Source organism: Babylonia areolata, chromosome 3, assembly GCF_041734735.1.
Source record: "Babylonia areolata isolate BAREFJ2019XMU chromosome 3, ASM4173473v1, whole genome shotgun sequence".
NCBI lineage: Eukaryota > Metazoa > Mollusca > Gastropoda > Neogastropoda > Buccinidae > Babylonia > Babylonia areolata.
The window spans coordinates 24,238,501-24,258,686 of record NC_134878.1 but is presented as its reverse complement, the minus strand read 5'-3'; the positions used below and the strand labels follow the sequence as shown (position 1 = coordinate 24,258,686).

The 20,186-nt window shown below is 40.4% G+C and overlaps 1 protein-coding gene across 2 annotated transcripts in view; it reads left to right on the top strand.

The window, feature by feature from the left end:
• Positions 1 to 803: 803 nt before the first annotated feature.
• Positions 804 to 20,186, top strand: part of LOC143279872 (uncharacterized) — a 35,152-nt gene continuing 15,769 nt past the window's right edge. The window contains exons 1-6 of one of the 2 annotated variants that reach the window (XM_076584157.1): positions 804 to 901; positions 9,095 to 9,209; positions 9,621 to 9,701; positions 13,144 to 13,359; positions 15,633 to 15,841; positions 18,408 to 18,639. In XM_076584157.1, coding sequence (XP_076440272.1) covers positions 9,107 to 9,209; positions 9,621 to 9,701; positions 13,144 to 13,359; positions 15,633 to 15,841; positions 18,408 to 18,639 — 841 coding nt within the window. In that variant the 5' untranslated portion in view covers positions 804 to 901; positions 9,095 to 9,106. Of the gene's footprint in view, positions 902 to 9,094; positions 9,210 to 9,620; positions 9,702 to 13,143; positions 13,360 to 15,623; positions 15,842 to 18,407; positions 18,640 to 20,186 lie in introns of both variants that reach the window. The other variant, XM_076584156.1, reaches the window with a different exon arrangement.

The following is a 20,186-nucleotide window of genomic DNA, read 5'->3' as shown; positions in this document are numbered from 1 at the left end:
GTCTGGGATCCCTACACTGCAAACGAGGTTGAGGCCCCCGAGAAGATCCAACGAAGAGCAGCAAGATGGGTCTCAAATCGCCACCGCCAAACATCATGCATGGACTCCATCCTCGATTCACTCAATTGGCCTCCCCTACAACAGCGCCGCAAGAAAGCCCGCTTGGAAATGTTCTACAAATTCCACCATGGTATTATCTTCATCAACTCCAAGTACCTGCCCAAGCCATCTAAGAGCAGGCTGAGCTGTAGAACGAACAACAGCCTGAGCTAAGACATTCCCTCCTGCACAACACTGTACAGGCAGATGGCATTCTTCTTGAGGACCATACCAGAATGGAACAAGCTGCCTCAGGAAGTTGTGACAGCCGAGTCACTGGACTGCTTCAAGTCCAGACTGGCCTCTCATCTCTAAAAGTGAATCCCCCCACCCCCCACGTCCCCCCATTGCCCCCTCCTCTCGCTCACCCTCCTCCTAACCACCCATACACCCCAAAATCACCCCCCCCCCCTCCCCCTCACAGCTGATGCAGAAGCTTGGCATCATGTCAGTGCACGCTGAACATACACTGGCTGGCCAGGTCGCAAATTTTTTTCCCCAATCCTCACAACAGCGCAATCCTAAGCAACCTCCACAAACTACAACAGAATCATAAATATAATGATGTTGGTTGTATAAAGGAAGAAGAAGAAGAAGAAGACAAGGAAGATAACTATCAAAAGAAACTCGAATGACGTCAGTTCCGTGAGTCGCTCCAAGTTTTGACAGGTCGATCAGCCTGTTTCCGTTTCCGTTTTCTTGTTTTCAAACAAAAGTTTGGTGCGTGTCAGTTGGTGTCCTGTACCTGACTTGTACGACGTTTGATGCTCCCTTCAAGCCCTCTTCTCGGGAAAGCTTGCAGGTAGGTCTATTTTTTTAAACAATTTTAAAGTTTCAATATTCTAATACAACTCTTATACAGTCCCGGGACAGACTGAGTTATGTTAGACCACCGGCGCATTGTGACAGTGAGACTCATTGTACACATTAGTTATTACTGTAAGGTGTAGGAGTACACGTTTTCATCCCACGGTCAGCAACAGAACGAGACTAGGCTACACATGCATAATATAAATAGAGCCCTTGATATGATGGCGGACGTGTACTAAATTACCGCTTCAGTTTTCACCCTATTTCACTCTATTTTCTCTAAATGTTTGGGCATCAAATTATTTAGATATTATTTTTGTGGTGTAAAAAAAAATTGGGTCTTAGCAGAAAGGGTGAAAAACAGCCCATTGAGTGGCTCTTACAGCTAGTTTGTGTGGTGGATGTGATGGTGGCATGACTTGAGTGAACTCGATCACGTTGTGTCAGCCAAGCTTTACACAAGTGAAAGTTGACATACACTTAACAGAGACACGACTACTCTCACCATTCTCTTTAAATAACCACTTCTTGTTATTGCACTGCTTTTCATTTTTCTTTATTTTGAGTATCCTTTCTTCCTGGCAAAAACTTTCTTCAATTTGTTGGAAACTAAATAAAGGTGAGTGGTCTACTTGTTCATCTTATCTGAGTTTAACTTCTTTTATCCCAAGGGACAGAGTGTGTGATAATCAAAATTTCAAGATGGTTAACACCAGAAACAAGGGAGTACGTAACAAAAGTTATGATGGTAGCCCTTTAGCCAGTGCCAAGGCACCTTCGGCCAGTCAAGCACACTGGACCAAAGTTGGAGATAAGATTCACTCAGCTGTGAGTGCCATTCATCCGGCACCACTTCCCCTGTAGTATACCTGAACGATGATGATGTACCCATCCCTTGCCGCATCTACACGAAAATAATTGGCAAAAACGCCAGATCTATTAAATGTGACAGGTGTAGTGGATGGGTCCATCTCGGGTGTACTGAGGTGTCTCCCTCAGAGTACAACTTCCTAGAAACTGCCAAACCGACAAGTTTTAAATGGTTCTACAGCCTCTGTGAGGTAGAGTGCAAAAATGTCACTCCTGGAGACAATAGCAGAGCAGGGGGCAAAGCTGGAGGCACTTTTTGAAATTGTCAAAACCCTCCAACAGCAGAACCAGGCAATCCTGAAGCTGCTGCAAATGGAGGACAGAGTAGAGAATCAGATCCGGGTGCAGGTCAAAGAGTACCTCAATGAGCAGCACAAAAAGGAGGAGAGGAAGAACAACAATGTGTTGTTCAATGTAAAAGAGTGTGAGAGCAAGGCGCAGGGAGACACAGCTATGCATGATGCAAAGCAGATTGCAGAAATCCTTACACATGTAAGTCCAGAGTTTGACAGTAGCAAAGTGGCTACGAATGGCATCATCCGACTCGGCAGAAAAAGGGAACAAACTCAAAGTGACCCCAACCCCAGACCCAGACCCATCAAGGTCATTCTGACTGATACCGCATGCAAAACACACATCCTGAGAAATGCCAGGAAACTGAGAGAGCATGACTCCTACAAGTCTGTTGGCATTGCTGCTGACAAGACTCAGAAAGAAAGACAAGAAGATAAAGTCAAGAGAGATGAGTTCGAACAGCGGAAAGACAATGGAGAGGATGTGGTCTGGCATAAAGGTGATGTGATGTCTCGTGCTGAAAGAGATGCTTTAATCAAGAGTGGAAGGGACGGGAACTTAGCGGGGAGGGAAGAAGCGGGAGGAGCAGTGGCAAGTAGCCCTGCCCAAATTTGACTTCCCAGTGCCGAGGGAACAAAGAACAATGTAAATACGTGTTTTGTACATAGACCAGCAAACAGTTCTTCTTTTTCTCATAAGTTTTCTTCTCTGAAATGTTATTATGCAAACGCTGACATGCTGACAAGCAAACTAAATGAACTGGGACTACTGTGTAACATACACAACTTTGATATTATTGCTTTAACTGAAGTATTACCAAAAAACTCCAAGGTTAAAATTGAAAATTTTGTACTTCTTGGTTATATAGGTTTTACAAACAACGAGGGAAGGGGTGTCAGTCTGTTCGTACGGGAAGGTTGGGAGGTGTCCAGGATTGCAGAAATTGAAAGGATCTTTTCTCCTTCAATTTTTTGTAAAATATCATTACCTGGTAGTAACGAGCACATCATTTTTGGAGTAGTGTACATATCTCCCAACTCGGATTATGAGGATCATGCTAGTGTAATTAAACTTATAAGCTATGTATTTAACAGTTTTAAAAACAAGGTTATTGTCTCTGGAGATTTTAATTATCCAGAAATTGACTGGCAAAATGTGATAAGTTGTAAAAATGAGCACCATCCAGCTACGAAATTTTGGATTGTGTTCAACAAAATTACATTGTACAAATGGCTTCCGAGCCCACTCATTATAGAGGTTTACAAAAACCTAATGTGCTAGATCTATTGTTTACTAACTCATATGAAAATGTCTACACTTTGGATTACTGGCCCCCTCTAGGGAACAGCCACCATTCTGCCCTCTACTTTGATGTTCAGATCAAGTGGGAACACCCATCTGGTCACTCCGTGAAATATCAGCTAGATAAAGGAGATTATGAAGGCATGAAGCATTACGTAGGTGAGATTAACTGGGACGACCTTTTGACAAGAGACATCTGTGGATGAAACCTGGGAACTTATTCATGATGTAATAATAAAGTCCATGAACAAATTTATTCCAAAAAAATCATTCAAACAAGGACCCTCCAATAAACAAAGACGTGACCCCATTCCCCAGTCACTTTTAGATCAAATTCATCAAAAGCGTAGAGCCTTTAAAAAATATAAGAAATATCCCACTAGTGAGAACTATAAAATGTATGCACGAGTTAGAAACCAGGTAACATGGGAGCCAAGAAAAAACGTGAAAGCTAAGGAAACTAAATTAGCTAAAGAATCTAAGCATAATCCAAAAGGATTCTTCCGTTATGTTGCAAGTAAAACTCTGCCAAGAGAACAAATTGCTAATCTATTAAAGGAAGATGGTACCTTAACACAAAATGACTCAGAAAAAGCAGCTGTGCTAAACAGATTTTTTGCTAGTGTTTTTACCGAGGAGAGTAATGTAAATGTTCCAGAGTTTTCATGTAAGACAGAGGTTAATGAAATTTCCAACGTGGAGTTCAGTTGAACAGATGAAAAAAGCTCTAAAGAGCCTAAACCCATCGAAGTCCCCAGGACCTGATGAGATACACCCACGAGTATTAATAGAGCTTGCTGAAGTTATTGCTCACCCACTTAAGATCTTGTTTGATAGAACACAAGATAAGGGTGCAATACCAAAAGCTTGGAAAGAAGCAGAAGTACGACCTATCTTTAAGAAAGGTAACAAGAATTCTGCGGGTAACTATCGTCCAGTCAGTCTAACATCAGTTGTCTGTAAAGTTTTTGAGGGTTTTATTCGAGATGCTCTCTGCCAACATTTAACCAAACATGATCTGTTATCTAGAGAACAGTTTGGATTTACCAGAGGGCGCTCGTGTGTTACACAACTACTTGTTACATTACAAGATTGGTTTGTCATGCTAGATGAGAAGGTACCAGTGGATGCAGTCTACCTTGATCTAAGGAAAGCTTTTGATACAGTTCCCCATCACAGACTCATAAATAAACTAGGAGGCTATGGGATAAAAGGCAAGCTACTATTGTGGATCAGAGACTTTCTAAATGGAAGACCACAGTTTGTATGTGTAAATAGTAGTAAATCATCAAAGGTTAAGGTAAGTAGTGGTGTACCACAAGGTAGTGTTCTTGGCCCAACCTTGTTCAAATACTTTATAAATGATATGCCTGGTGAGGTAGATTGTAAAGTAAAAATTTTTGCAGACAACACCAAGGCTTACTCTGCCATCCGAAATATAGAAGATAGAGATCACTTGCAAATGTGTATACATAATCTGGTTAAATGGACAAATACTTGGCTGTTGCAGTTTAACAGCGAGAAATGCAAAGTTCTGCACCTTGGAAAGAATAATCCACAGTATCAGTACACGATACAGGAAAAGGGGGCAACTCGAACAATGGATAGTACAACTGCCGAAAAAGATTTAGGGATCACAATGGATCCAGAACTAAGCTTTGAGGCACATATAAATAATATAGTGAAAAAGGGAAATCAAATTTCTGGTCTTCTTGTGAGAACTATAACTAATAAATCTCCCGAAATTATGATTCCATTGTTCAAAGCTCTGGTTAGACCCATTATTGAATATGGAAACTCAGTATGGTGCCCTTACCTTAAAAAGCACACAAATGTGATTGAAGGAGTTCAACGCAGATTTACCAAGTGTATAACTAGTAATTTTGGTGTCATATACTGTACCATGTCAAACTGATGCAAACTAGGCCTATTGGTTTGCTCTGCTTGGCCAAATTTCGCGCGGCTAACAGTGAAAAGACGGGCCCGCCCGCTCTCAGCCTCTAAAAGCTATAAGCGCTGAATCATTCCTTTGGCTCCCAGCGTCATGATCCCTGCCTTCATGGTTAGGCACCCAGCGAAAATCCGACCCCCAACAGAGAAAGGAAAGACAGGATCGACTTAGAGGCAGAAAAAAACGAACGAATCGAGGGTGCCGAGTCGAATCGAGTACACAGAATGTAAGAATACAATAAACACAAGCCGCATGCAACAAAATAAGGCCAAAAGGATACGCTTAATAGCCGAAAAAAGCGTAAGACGAGACAGAGCGTAAACCTGACAAGATGGCGTGGAGAGCCTTGGCCAAAGGAATGAAACAGCTAGTAATACTAATAGTACTCGTGATCTTAGTTATGAGGAGCGCCTGGCTCTTTTTAATATGCCTAGCCTAGAGTTTAGAAGATAAGAGGTGATCTCATTGAAGTATATAAGATCATGCACAATATTTATGATCCTTCCACCACCTCTTCCTTGTTTACTATGGCTAACTACGATAAAACTTGAGGGCACAACTTCAAAATAAACAAAACTAATTTCGTAACTAACCAGTTCCGCAAGTTCTTTACTAACTGTATCATAAATCTGTGGAATAACCTTTCCTATGACACCATCAATGCACCATCGGTAAACACCTTCAAAAATCACATTGACAAAAAGTTTAAGAACCATGTATTTTCCACAGAGTTAAATCTTTATTGAGCTGTAGATAAATATAGTATACACTATGCCAGATTTAAACAAGGGTCTGTTCACAACAAGTGATCCAAAACCACATAAATGGACACTGATTATGAGGGCAAAAGGCTTTTAGCCTATAGCCAAACATTTCTGTGATTCTGTGATAACATGGAGAGGAATTTACTTTCCGCTCGATTTGTCACCAAGAACTGCAGGCCAAAGGACCCATGCCATGTGATTGATATGCTACAAGAGCAGCTCACTGAGATACATGTATACATCTGGATGGAGTGCGGAAGCACGGCTGATAAGGAAAAATCTGGCAGAAAGGAAGTTGCCGTTCAGCGATCTTGGACTGCTGTGCCCGGCAAAGAAACATCACGTGTTCTGTATGCATCAGCACGGTGTGCTGTTGTGTTTTCGGCTGTACAAACGAGTTTTGCTTACTATTGCAAATGACAAATAGAATGACTTCATAAAAGAGTATGTTTTATTGTTCATCACTCAGCTTTTTACTTAAAACGCAAGCTAGCTTCATAATATGCACAGCCTATTATTCAGCTCTCTCAATGTTATCAGTTGTCTCTCTCAAGCTACTCCTTTTTGTGTGCATACATATCACAGCTTTTGGTTTACTGTCTATGTATGTATATATGTTGTATGTGTGTGTCTGTCTGTCTTTCTATCTTCCAGTCTGTCTGTCTGATTTATTTGTTTATTGATATCAGGGCCTATAATTCAAGATATACACATTTAGTTTTATGACTTTACAACTAACCTTCATTTTACACTGAATAAGACATATTTCCTAGAAATGTTCGGTCACAAAATTGTGCTTTTTCCATTTTCATGCATCTGATTTTCTTCACTTCACTTTCAGTTTCATTGACAGGTGATCGGCAGTGTGAGTCTTCAGATTCATGGCATGAAACGTGATGAAACATTTGTTAATGCACAAACACACACACGCGCTTATATATATATACACACAGACAGACAGACCTGGAACACACACACGCACAGGCACACACACACACACACACACACTGACATACACATGCGCGTGTGCGCTCGTGTCCAGAGAGAGAGACAAAGAGATAGGCAGGCAGACAGCTTTATCGATTACTGTTGTAACGTCTAGAACTTACATCCTTTCTCGTTGTCTTCTCATAGAATTTCAATAGATGAGGCGGTCAGCTTGTATAAAAACAACCTTGATACTGACTTTCATAAAAAATTAAAAAAGTAGTATTTGTATTGTAAGATCATCACGTTGTAGTAGCCCAGTTCCATTCTCTTCAGCCTTTCATTTTCCTGCAGTTAAATATCTATTTCTTTCTAAAAGCTGTCCCATTGTTCATCTAATATCAAATCTGTCTGTGTGTGTGTGGTTTTTTTTTGGGGTGGGGGTTGGGGGGGGGGGGGGGTTGTTTGGTTTTTTTGTGTTTTTTTGTGTGGTTTTTTTCTTGTTGTTGTGCTTTTGGGTTTGGTTTTTGGGGTGTTGTTTGTTGTTGTTTATATGATTGTATCTATTTTTTTATCTTCTTTATATGTTATAGAATAGAAATACCCTTGCAAATCAATTGCTGCTGTAATACCATCCTATAGTTTGATGTGATAATGCTATATTTCTTCTACAGTGGTATGTATGTGAACTGTGCAAAATTTTGGTGATGATGATGATGATGTTTCTCATTTGAGAAATATAACCTTCAAAGCAAGGGACAAAAAGAGAAGAAAAAAGGAATCATGTTCGAGCTTACCTGGTCAAAACCCCTAATCATCTATACTTGCAAATTGGTGTATGACTTATTTGAACAATAGGTTAATAAATGAACAATATAAACACATAAATGTAAACAATTCGTGTTGGGGGGGGGGGGGGGATCTGTCTCTGAAATGTGAGTGAATGTAAAATTAGTTTGTTTTTGTCATTCTCTCCCTCTCTCTGGGAGAACCACACACACACAACCACACAACCACACACACACAGACACACACAGACACACAATATGCCGGTGTGATCATAAGACAGGGGACAAAGACAGACTGATAAACAGATTTGCAGGCAGAGTGAGTGAGGGAGAGGTGGTATATCACTGTACACATGCCCAGCGCACACAACACACAACACGCAAAGCGGTGTGCTTGCTTGTGTGCTCCTGTATTTCAACATGGCCCCTCAGTCTGCTGTATTTATGTCTATGGAGCAGCTAGACTATCCCCTGGAGATCATCAGCTGAACCCTGTCCAGGATTGTAAACAGTTGCTCTACCACCAGATAAATTCCTTACACCTGCCAGTAGGGCCAGCAGAATATTCGGACCAACAAAATAAGAACCATGACACAGACAACATAGTAGAATGAAGAACAGTCAACAACAGCAAAAGTTTTGCAATCCCATTAAAAAATAAAAATTAAAAAAAGACCAATTTAAGAACTCAACCTTTGAAAAAAATTTTTCAAAAAACTGCAGATTGAAACTAAGAGGAAGAACAAGTCATCAGTGCAGGGATCACCACAGCATTTAAGGCAGCCGTCAGAAGTTCCCAGCCAGTTGTTGTTGTTTTTTACACCCTCTAGCAAATTGTTGTTGTTGTTGTTAACATGTGCTTTTTGAAGTCCATTGCAACAATGGCTTGACTGGCCTCTGTAATGTATTCAGTCTTGATCCTGTTTAAAAGTTTCATGAGCAGGATCCTTCCAGGGACTTTCAGTGGAAGATATTTCACCTTTTGGAATAAAGGAATTACAAAATTACATATACTGTGACATAGCATGCATTCCACCTTTCTAATCAAGTGGGCTTAAAAAGATGAGAAATCAAAATCTTATTAATAAGATATGAATTTTGATAATGATATCAATATCAGTTTTACAGAAATTCATCCATCATGTACAGGCATGAACACATTGTTGGCATGTGTGTGTGTATTACGATGTTCCAGCTGTGTGTGTATTTCAGTATTTTTACATCCCCATTTACCCTTGAGTATGATAAATAAAGAAACTGGAGGGGAAATACTGGTTTTTGCTGTGCAGAGACATATCCTAATGGCACAAATGATGTCAGGCTCCCGTGGCGTGGAAAGCCTGTGGAACATTTCCAGTGCGGTTGTGAAGAAAAACATCCCTATTTCTGTTGATCTTCTTTGTGGTAAGGAAGAAACATCTTTCCACTTTTTTCTTCTTTTTTTAAGTTGTTTCTTTGTGTACAACTGTTAGGGACACAGACTGTAAATATTAGTGTTTTTATTTGTTTGTTGGTGTTGTTTTACTTTTATACAAGTTCTATGATAGTTTGTTGTTGTTTTATACAGGTTCTATGATAGTGTTTATTACCAAAATACATTCTGAGAAAACTGCAAGTTTACATGCACACAATGCAGATATGTATGCCCATGCAGGCACATGCATGCACACACATACACACTGACATATAAACATGCATTTGTCAGAAAACCAGGAATATATTTTAAAATAGATCATGTAATGACACCATATGCCGTGTAGAAATGTAACTTTAAAATGTTCTAATCTAAGAATGTTCAGATTTTGCTTGTTTCAGGATTGCCACAGCCCTTGGTGGAAGAACTTGCTGTTTGCCTTCACTGGTCAGACCTGCTGAAGCTGGAAGAATTTTACAACTGTTCGTACTAAATATGATTTACATACTATAACAGTAGAATATTAGTTATTACTAACAGTAGGAAAAATACTGAAGAATCGTTTTTATTTTGTGCATAATCTTGTGTAAGGCAACTCAGTGCAGTCCACATTCCACAGACTGCCGCACTCACTGACTAGGTACTTGCAACCTTAATTTTTAAAAAAAAAATAATAAATAAAACGTTCTTTTAAAACAACATTGAAACAGTTTAGTTTAAAACTGCAAGTCATAACAAACATCCTATGTTGTTATAACCAAAGTTACATCCAAGTGAAGTGCATTGAAATTGAGCCTTTTCACGCGTCATTTTGGGCTGCACTCCAATTTTACAGCATCACTGCATGTACACAAAACAACAGAGACCGCTAAAGATTAAGGAAAGTGATATTTTGCATACAGATAAGATGCCTGATTTTTTTCCAGCTATATTACCTGATTGTTTTATTGATATTGAGCTCTGAAATCCAGTTTATTTTTGTAAATTCTCACACGGCAGAATTTGTCAAAATAGCAATTTTGATGAAATAAAATGATTTTTATTAAGCTAAGCATAGCCTTTAAAATGGGGGTACAGCAATAATGCGATTTGCAGAAAAAACTTTTAGATCGGTTGCATATGATCTGTAAGATTTAACATTGAATTCTTCTCTCTTTTTTTTTTCTTTAATGGACAGACACACATGCACAAATACACATCACCATTCTTTTTCTGAGTTCTCTCTGACAGACACACACACTACCATGACTTTGATTTAAAATGCACATTCAGCAAGTTGGTTTTTTTGTTGTTTTTTTCCATTAACACTTTGGCCACTGAAGTTGCATTTTGGCACCCGCTAGGGAGGCCACCGATGTCGTCAAAAGGTGACCAAAACAGGGTAGGTCATTCACAAACCAACCACTCTTATTTTGAGGATGTTTGAAAGGCCATATTTTGTGCATGTGACCAGGAGAATCCTCTTCTGTCGATCGAAGCCATTGTTTCAGTACTTCTGCAAGTTTTTGAGTGAATTTAATATAGTTTTATCTGCAGCTTCGATTTTTTCATTTTCCAAAATGGCTGCATTGATGAGCAGACAACACTACTTCACAACTGAGTAAGTTATAGAGCAACTGAGACTGTAGCCAGGCCAGCAAAATGAAGATGGGGCGAAGCATTCCCGTATAATAATAAAGAAGTTTCATTGTCTGATGGGGAGAGTGATAGTGATGGTGACTGGGCACCGAGTCAAGTACCAAGTTGCGAGCGTACGGGGAGTGGGCAGACGAGTGGAGCATGTGTTCCTGCTAAGGCCACCACATCGGCAGCTGTGAGTGACTGATAGTGAAGGGGAAGAGTGTGTTGCTCAAGTCGCAGCATCTGTTTCACGTCGGAGACCAACAACACAGCATGGCCGTACGTGGGTCAAGCTCGACTACATGCCAACGACCAGGAGGGAGGGGGCGTTCTACCAAGCCCTCATTTGTTTCAGTGGGTGTTATACCACATGGATGATCCCTACTGTTCTGCTGAATGGCTTCCAAATTTGACTTTTTAAAAAAAAAAAAAAAAAACCAGGTAAGAGCTGTGTGTGTGTGTGTGCTCTCGGACATGTATGTCACTAAGATTGTGTGTGACTAAGATTAGGTTGCACTTATTTTTTATATGAACAGATCAGAGGTGCACTGTTCATTCACTGGCAGCACATATAAAATTATGTGTGCATTATATCAGACAAATGTAGGACATTGAAGAGCAAGAGCAGTATGTTCATTTACCACACAAATATTTCATGTCAGTTTTTTGTCTAGTGAAGATTATGGAGATACTCTGTGTAAAAACAATGCCAGTGTAAAAATCTATGTTTTTGCTATTTGTGCACTTGTTTATGAGTATGATATCTTTTATTTGCAGTATTTATCAGCTGATAATAAATCAGCTGTTGTATAATTATTAATATTACTGATTGTATTTAACTTTTTTTTTGCTCATGTGTTTCAGATGTCCTTGTCAACACTGACAACTTCCATCCATTGGACATCTTTATGCTTTTCTTCTGCATTCCAACTCATGGCTGACCAGTCTAATCTGTATGCAGAGGAACTGCTGTCAGGCACCACTGAACTCAGTCAACATTCAAGGCTGAATGCTGCCAAAGATGTCACTGTCCCTGAAATGAAGGCATACTCAGCACTTCAGATTGCGATGAAGCTGTGTTGTAAGGCTGAAATCGAGGACTGCTGGCAGACATACTAGCTGCTCAACCTGCCGTTTGAAACCATAATGTGCAAGAAGGCAGTGTGTCCCACTCTGTGCTTTGAACTGCATCATACTGTGGAGGGCAACAGGAAAGCAGCAGCAACCAAAGTTCACTGTCTCAAACAGTAAACAGTTCAGACCTGTGTACATATTTGTATATATATTTTACCTCCATTCATTTATTTTCTGACTTTAGTAGTATTTCAGTTTCATCAGATAGTTGTAACGTGTTTATATAGTTCCACCACAGTAAGGTATTTCAAGTGAGGACACTGTGAAACCTTCAAATGAATTGTGAAGTGACAGAAATGATTTTTCTACAAATACGCAAGTTCATTTTGTGTGTTTCCCATGGATTATATTCTGGATTACAGTTACACCATTACATGGGAAATATAGTTGTACTGAAGACTTCAGTTGGTGAGTCTGCTTTGTTTTCAACTGCATTGGAGTGATGTTTTTGTTGTACCTGTCTTTGTTTATGTCTGTAACGTGTCGAAGTGCAAAATTTGTATTGAAAAAAAACAAACCATAATAACACAAAAATCAAAATCTTTCACTTGTACCAACATCATTTTTTGCTCCAAAACACAAAAATTCCATCATTCCTCTTAAAAAAACAAAAAAAACAAAAAAAACAACAAAAAAAACAGGCGGTCATTTGGTTCAAAAACAAAAAAAGTTACAGTAATTTGAAATTGGTAGGTGTAATTTCTTGTTGAGTGTTGCAATCTAAACTCGCTACCGGTGAAAGGAACCCTTGGAATCATGAGTGTTTGTCCTCTGACAAAATTCTGTGGAGAAATCCACTCTTATAGGTACACATACATATGTGTGTGTGTGTGTGTGTATGCACTCAAGTCGTGACTAGCGTTTGGGGTTATACAGCTGGTCAGGTATCTGCCTTGATGTGGTGTAGCATATATATCAATATGGATTTTTCAGAATGCAGTAACACCACCTTGAGAACCTGAAAAGTCTTTGTCTCACTTTCTCACACTTGGAGCTTTGTTTTGTTTGTTTGTTTCTTTCCTCAGTTTTTGTTTGTGTGTAAAAGATGCAAGTGTACATTATTTCAGTGCCCTCAGGGGGCATGTGGAATGAACTTGTTGTCTTGCCTTCTTCGTTAGTTAGTTCTTCTCCTTGAGACTTTTCCTTTTCAAAAGAATCTGTCCACCTCAGGTAAAACAGTGACGGAGAAAGCCTGGAGGCAGGAGTATGAATCACTGGGGGTGTACGAGCCGGATGAGATGCGTCCATGGAGCAGGTCTCCCCCTACCTGTGACTGTCACAGCAAGGTCAGGTTTCCCCTGACCTACAGGGACCGGTGGTTTTCCTGGCTCCACTCCATGATCTTGACTATGGGCATAAAGCTCACACAGGAATCTCAGTTCAAAAGTAGGTTCAGCATACAGGACTTCCATAATAGACTTTTTATTTTATTTTATTTATTTTTGTGTGTGTGTGTAAATGTACATATCACGACATGCAAGTATCAGTTAAGCATAACACTAAAAGCAATATTTGTTATGGAAACATGTAAAAATCAGTGAAAGTTACAGTCACGGATCAACAGGTAGGGGGTGGGTTGGGTGACCAACACAATGGGTAGATTAACCTTACGGCAGATGGGAATCGTAATTCAAACAGTGTGTGCATGTGTGAAAGTCCTTAACCCTTTTGTTGCCAGGGAAATAAAATTGAAATGAAATCTGCCAGGATTTTTTCACAAAAAACGGGTATATATTGTTTTTAAAAAAAAGTATGCACTTTGTTATTGGAGAGAGACCCATTAACGTATACATTTTCTGAAAGGTATATGAATAAAGAATGCAAAACACATGATGCTTTCCAATTTTGCATGTTTTCACTGACATGCAATTGTTTTGAAATGAGTATTTTGTTTTTTGTCACATTTTCAACTTGTTCATTATAAACATTAGTCAAGTAATTTGCACAGTCAGGTAATATTTTCTGGACAAATGGATAATACCTGTAGACACATATTATACTAGAACAACCACAATTTAAAATAAAAAAAAGGAAAATAGACTACACAATTTATTGTGACAACTTGGGAACAACATAGAAGTGATTGGTTCTTTCAGGCAAATTGGTAAACCGTAAAGTCAAACCCAAGAACTGTTCCAATTCGAAAACATTTTGTATCTTTTATGCAGATAGCATGGAGTATTTATTTCTGCCTGCCTGCATTTGCCTGTTCCTGTTGGAGTATCTGCTGTGCATACAAACTGGTTTGCTCAACAAATTTTCTGATTTAGATTATCAAAAAAGGAGGGGGGGGGGGAAAGAGAGAGAGAAAATTAATGCAGTCCATGTTCCTTGGGTCTTTTTTCAGTCCACTGTCACCAGTAAAGTTGACAATAGCATGCTGGATGTTTGTTGGCACAACATTGATCCCCTCAAACACAGTAAGGCCATGCCCCCTTGGCCTCCAAGCCCCTCCTCTTCCCCCTCTCTGACCCAGTACACTTATCCCTGTCTCCTCAGTCCTTTTACCCTGTGTTGGCTCAGTGCCAAGAATGTCGCTCGCGCTGTGTACTGATAATCTTTCAGTTGCGTCACTGTTGTCTGCTCTCTACAGCCAGCTTCACTCACTGTCTGTCATATCTTGGCCAGTCTCTTCATTGCTTCCTTTATTTTCTGTAGAATCACCCGATAAAAGTTTATCACCATCTTCTTCTTCGAGTTGATGCTTCAATTCTTTCTGAACATCAGGTGGAGAAAATAATTTTGGTTGTTTTAGTGCATAGCTTTGGCAGGGTGTCCAACATTTTGTTGAGCAAGTGACAAGCCAGGCAAAACACTACCAGTTACCCAACCAAATCATTCAAATAAAGGATACCTCATGACGTAGATGGGGTTTTCTAGCTATCAATAAAATCAAGAAGGATTTCCCAAGCTAAAGCTAGCAGGTTTTTTGTCAACGAACTCAATGAAAACTGGGGAAAAGTCAGAATATTTCGCTGGCAGGTTATCTCATCATTGTGGCAGCAAAGCATCCACAGTTGTGCTGTCAAGTTATCTCGTCATCTAGGCAGACTAGGGGTCAACTGGCTACGGAAGAGTTGAAGTTAAGAGAAAGCATACCAAACTGAAAAGATGGCTGATGTTACAAGTGAGTGTGTGAGACTGAGAGTGATGATGAAGGTGGAGAGAAAACCCTCGCTATGAAAGAAAACAAAACCACCATCCCTTACAACAAAATCATTGCCACCAGATCTAAGGAAGGTATACAATAAACATTTCTACAAGGACAGCAAAGGAAAAACTTAGTTTGTGCACTCTCTTCAAGTGCGAATTCTCCATCAGTCCTAGCGGCAGTGATGAATCAATGGCTGTCCTCAGCACTTTGAAACAAAAAAGAAAAATGTGTGTTCCTGTAAATCCTATTTTAAAAAAAAATCTAACATTGTTCCTGATTTTTATATCATCTGCTCCTAGTGGTAAGGTTTTTGGGGTAGGCATTTATGGTAAAGACTGTCAGGCCTATCAGGATTTTTTCTTCCTTTTTTTTTTCCACTTGCCATGAAGGTTTTGTTCTCATGATACAAGGTACTTTCACACACATCCAAATATGACAGTCTTCGAATTGATAAGAAGTAATATTTCCAGAATTCAATGATACAGATGGGTACCAGTGTTTTCAGATTACACCGCTGATAGTTCCCAGTCAACAGAAGAAGAGGCTGTGAAGATGTTGAGGCAGCTGAAGAAAGTGAGCCTCGATCTGGCCACAGTGGACAAGATGCCCATTCACCACCCTCAGTTCATCGCACCGCTGACCACCAGTCTGGTGGTGCTGAAGGTGGACTTTAGGTATCGGGTTCAATTCTTCGGCTCTGGGACCTGGTTACAGGTTAGTTTCTCCTGGCCTTCATCCTTCCGCCTCCACTTGTTTTATGATATTTTTTTATAAAATGTAAGACAGCGCAATACCAGTTACAAGTGAGTGTGTGAGATGATGAAGGTGGAGAGAAAACCTTCGCTATGAAAGAAAACAAGACCACCACATGTAACAACAAAATCATTGCCACCAGATCTTAAGGAAGGTATACAATAAACATTTCTACAAGGAGAAAGTAAGTGTCAACATGATTTTTATGTAAGTATTCACTGTGTCCGCCGATCGATTGTGATCGTGCCTTTGAGCTCGATCACCCAGTTGGGCCAAGTAGTTTTGTGACCTGTTGTGATTCATCATCGGACACAAAATGAGAGTGCCAAAGAATCGATAGACAGAAAACTTAACTGTATGCAGAGCACAGGAGCAGCAGTCAAGACGGCTGCTGGAGAAAGAGGGCGCTAGTCAGGGATGCGAAGGGGAGGTGACCTACTTCGGGAGGTTATTGGCCATAGCTACTTTCGTTTTCTCCACATAGGCGGGTAGTAGTTTGCACAGGACAGGAATCAGACCCCTGCCAGAGTCTGCACTCATGGGTCACGGTAAGTGTGTTACTTAAACATAATTTTAGGAAGAAAATTTGTGCACTTTTTTGTGCACTCGCTTCAAGTGCAAATTCTCCATCAGTCGAAGCGGCAGTGATGATTCAATGATTGTCAGTTGTTGTTGTTTTTTATGAAATATAAGATGGGTGCATTAGCTGAGTGGTTAAAGTGTTGGATTTTCGTTTGAATTTCAGTAATCCGCCTGGTGGATAAAGGGTGGAGTTTTTTCCTATCTCCCAGGTCAACATTATGTGCAGACCTGCTAGTGCCTCAACCCATTTCATGTGTATATGTAAGCTAAAGGTCAATTACGTACATTAAAGATCATGTTATCCATGTCAGCATTTGGTGAGTTACGGAAACAAGAACATACCCAGCATGCACACTCCTGAAAACAGAGTATGGCTGCTGTCATGGCAGGGTAAAAACAGCAATACACGTAAAAGCCCACTCATGTACATACGAGTGAACATGGGAGTTGCAGCCTATGAATGAAGAAGAAGAAGAAGTGAAATATTATGTTGTGTGTCACAACTGAGAGACCCCGGGGAATCTGTTGAACAGTTCTTCTTTGCACATCTCAGTGATCCTTTATGGTTGAGGGTGGAGAAGAAGAAGAAGAATGTGTTGCTTTGAGTATTAAGTTTTATAAAGCATTCACAGCAGTTTTCTGGATTACATACTATATCACTGTCCATTATTGTTATATTAGCATGATTTTTTTCTTCTTCTGCATTTGTGGGTTCCAACTTCTTTGTTCACTCCCACCTACAGGGGTGGGGTATGGGTTTGATGAGTGTGGGCGTTATCTTGCCATTTCGTCAGCCGTACTCTGTTTTTGGTGGGTACATTTCCATGATAAAAAACAGTAGGGCTTCCCATCAGAGTCCTGGGTACCCTGAATTAAATTTCCTATGTGTTCTGGAACTCTGAAGGTTTTAGGGTTTCACATGAGAGTGAGCACTTACTCATCTAAAGGCATTTTACTCAAACATAGCATCAGTGTTATGATGGTCAATAAACCTATCTGCTTCCTGTCTCTCCCCTAGCCTCCCAACGCTTCACTTCCCTATATTAAATTTGTCTCTTTGGTTGAAATATTTGCAACAGTTTGTCTATAGACTCCTATAAACAGATCCCATAATCCTTGCCAATGTTTGAGAGTTATGGCTACACACCAGCATACACACCCAGAAAACAGTATGGCTGCCTATATGACTTGTAAAAAAAAAATGGTCATCCACACAAATATCCACTCCCAGAACAATGAGCGAAATTTAGAGTCAGCATTCTATTATTTTAATGCAGTTAGAAATGTCTCATGATTGCTCCTGTCTAACTTGACAACGTGGCAGGTCTCTGACGTTTTTCATGAAATGTAACATTTCAGCTGAACATGATTTTTGCAAAGGCCCATGTCAAAGGCAAATAGCTTGAAACAAACAAACAAACAAACAAAACACACACACACACACACACACACACACACAAGGTCAAAACTAATAATGATAGTACATTTATATAGCTCTTTCAGATCTCTCAAAGCGTTTTACAGAAACATGTCAGTCAGAGTCAAAGCACACAAGAACACACACGGACATGCACATGCATGGAAGAAACAAGTGGATCAGTAGAATACAGTACAGACAGGGAATGAAGTGCCTTAATTATGCAGAAATAGCTTGAAAAGGAATATTTTCAGATTGTTACAAAGAGATGTGAGTGAAGGACTGTGAAAGACTGAAAAAGGCTCATTGAATTCCAGGTTTATACAAGTGAAGAACTAAAAACTCTCCTGCCGTGTTCCTCTGTTTGATGTGGGAACGCAGGAGATTCTGTCACCAGCAGAAGAGCGGACAGACCTTGAAGGGTCATGCTTGGTTAAAAGGTCAGAAACATGATGAAGTGCAGTTTGCAGAAATGACCTGGAAGCAGAGACATGACACTGAAACTGACTGTTTGGACGTGTTCTTCAGGTTCTGAAGGAGCTGATGCAGAACGGCCGCCTCAGGATTCTGCACCTGCTTAACATGGGCGTCTTTACCGTGGAATGGCTGGTGCTCTTCTTCATCATCAGCGGCCTGTTCCACTGCAGCCGCTGCACTCGGTACTTCCCTGTTCTGTTGGACATGGAACGCAGAGTACAATGTCCACCTCTGCGGACTGGTGTCTGTCTCGGTGCAACAAACACTGAGAGTCGTTTTACAGGTGAGGAGTCTGCAGGACACAGTGATGATACAGAGGGGAGTGATGTTGATACAGGGGGGAGTGATGATGATGATGCACAAGGACACCATGACGATAATGATGGTGATACAGGGGGAGTGATGATGATGATGTTGATACAGGGGGAGTGATGATGATGTTGATACAGGGGGAGTGATGATGATGTTGATACAGGGGGGAGTGATGATGATGATGCACAAGGACACCATGACGATAATGATGGTGATACAGGAGGGAGTGATGATGATGATGGTGATACAGGGGGAGTGATGATGATGATGGTGATACAGGGGGAGTGATGATGATGATGGTGATACAGGGGGGAGTGATGATGATGATGTTGATACAGGAGGGAGTGATGATGATGATGTTGATACAGGAGGGAGTGATGATGATGATGGTGATACAGGGGGGAGTGATGATGATGAGTGGATGATGACAGGGGGGAGATGATGATGATGATGGTGATGACAGGGGGAGTGATGATGATGATGGTGATACAGGGGGGAGTGATGATGATGATGGTGATACAGGGGGAGTGATGATGATGATGGTGATACAGGGGGAGTGATGATGATGATGGTGATACAGGGGGGAGTGATGATGATGATGATTTAGGAGGGAGTGATGATGATGATGCAGAGGGACACCATGATGATAATGTGATGCAGAACACCATGATGATGATAATGATGATAAGGACACCATGATGATGGTGATGATACAGGACACCATGATGATAATGATGATGCAGGACACCATGACGATGATAATGATGATGCAGGACACCATGATGATGATAATGATGATGCAGGACACCATGATGATGATACAGGACACCATGATGATGGTGATGATACAGGACACCATGATGATGATGATGATGATGATACAGGACACCATGATGATGATACAGGACACCATGATGACGATGATGATGCAGGACACCATGATGATGATGATGATGATACAGGACACCATGATGACGATGATGATGCAGGACACCATGATGATGATACAGGACACCATGATGACGATGATGATGCAGGACACCATGATGATGATGATGATGACGATGATGATGCAGGACACCATGTTGATGATGATGATGCAGGATATCATGATGATGATAATGATGATACAGGACACCATGATGATGATGAAACACAGACACCATGATGATGATAATGATGATGCAGGACACCATGATGATGATGATGATGATGATACAGAACACCAAGATGACGATGATGATACAGGACACCATGATGATGATGAAACACAGGGACACCTTGATGATGATGATAATGATGCAGGACACCATGATGATGATGATGATACAGAACACCAAGATGACGATGATGATACAGGACACCATGATGATGATGATGATGATGCAGGACACCATGATGATGATGATGATGATACATGACACCATGATGATGATAATGATGATACAGGACACCATGATGATGATAATGATGATGATACAGAACACCATGATGATGATGATGGAAGAGAAGGAAGTG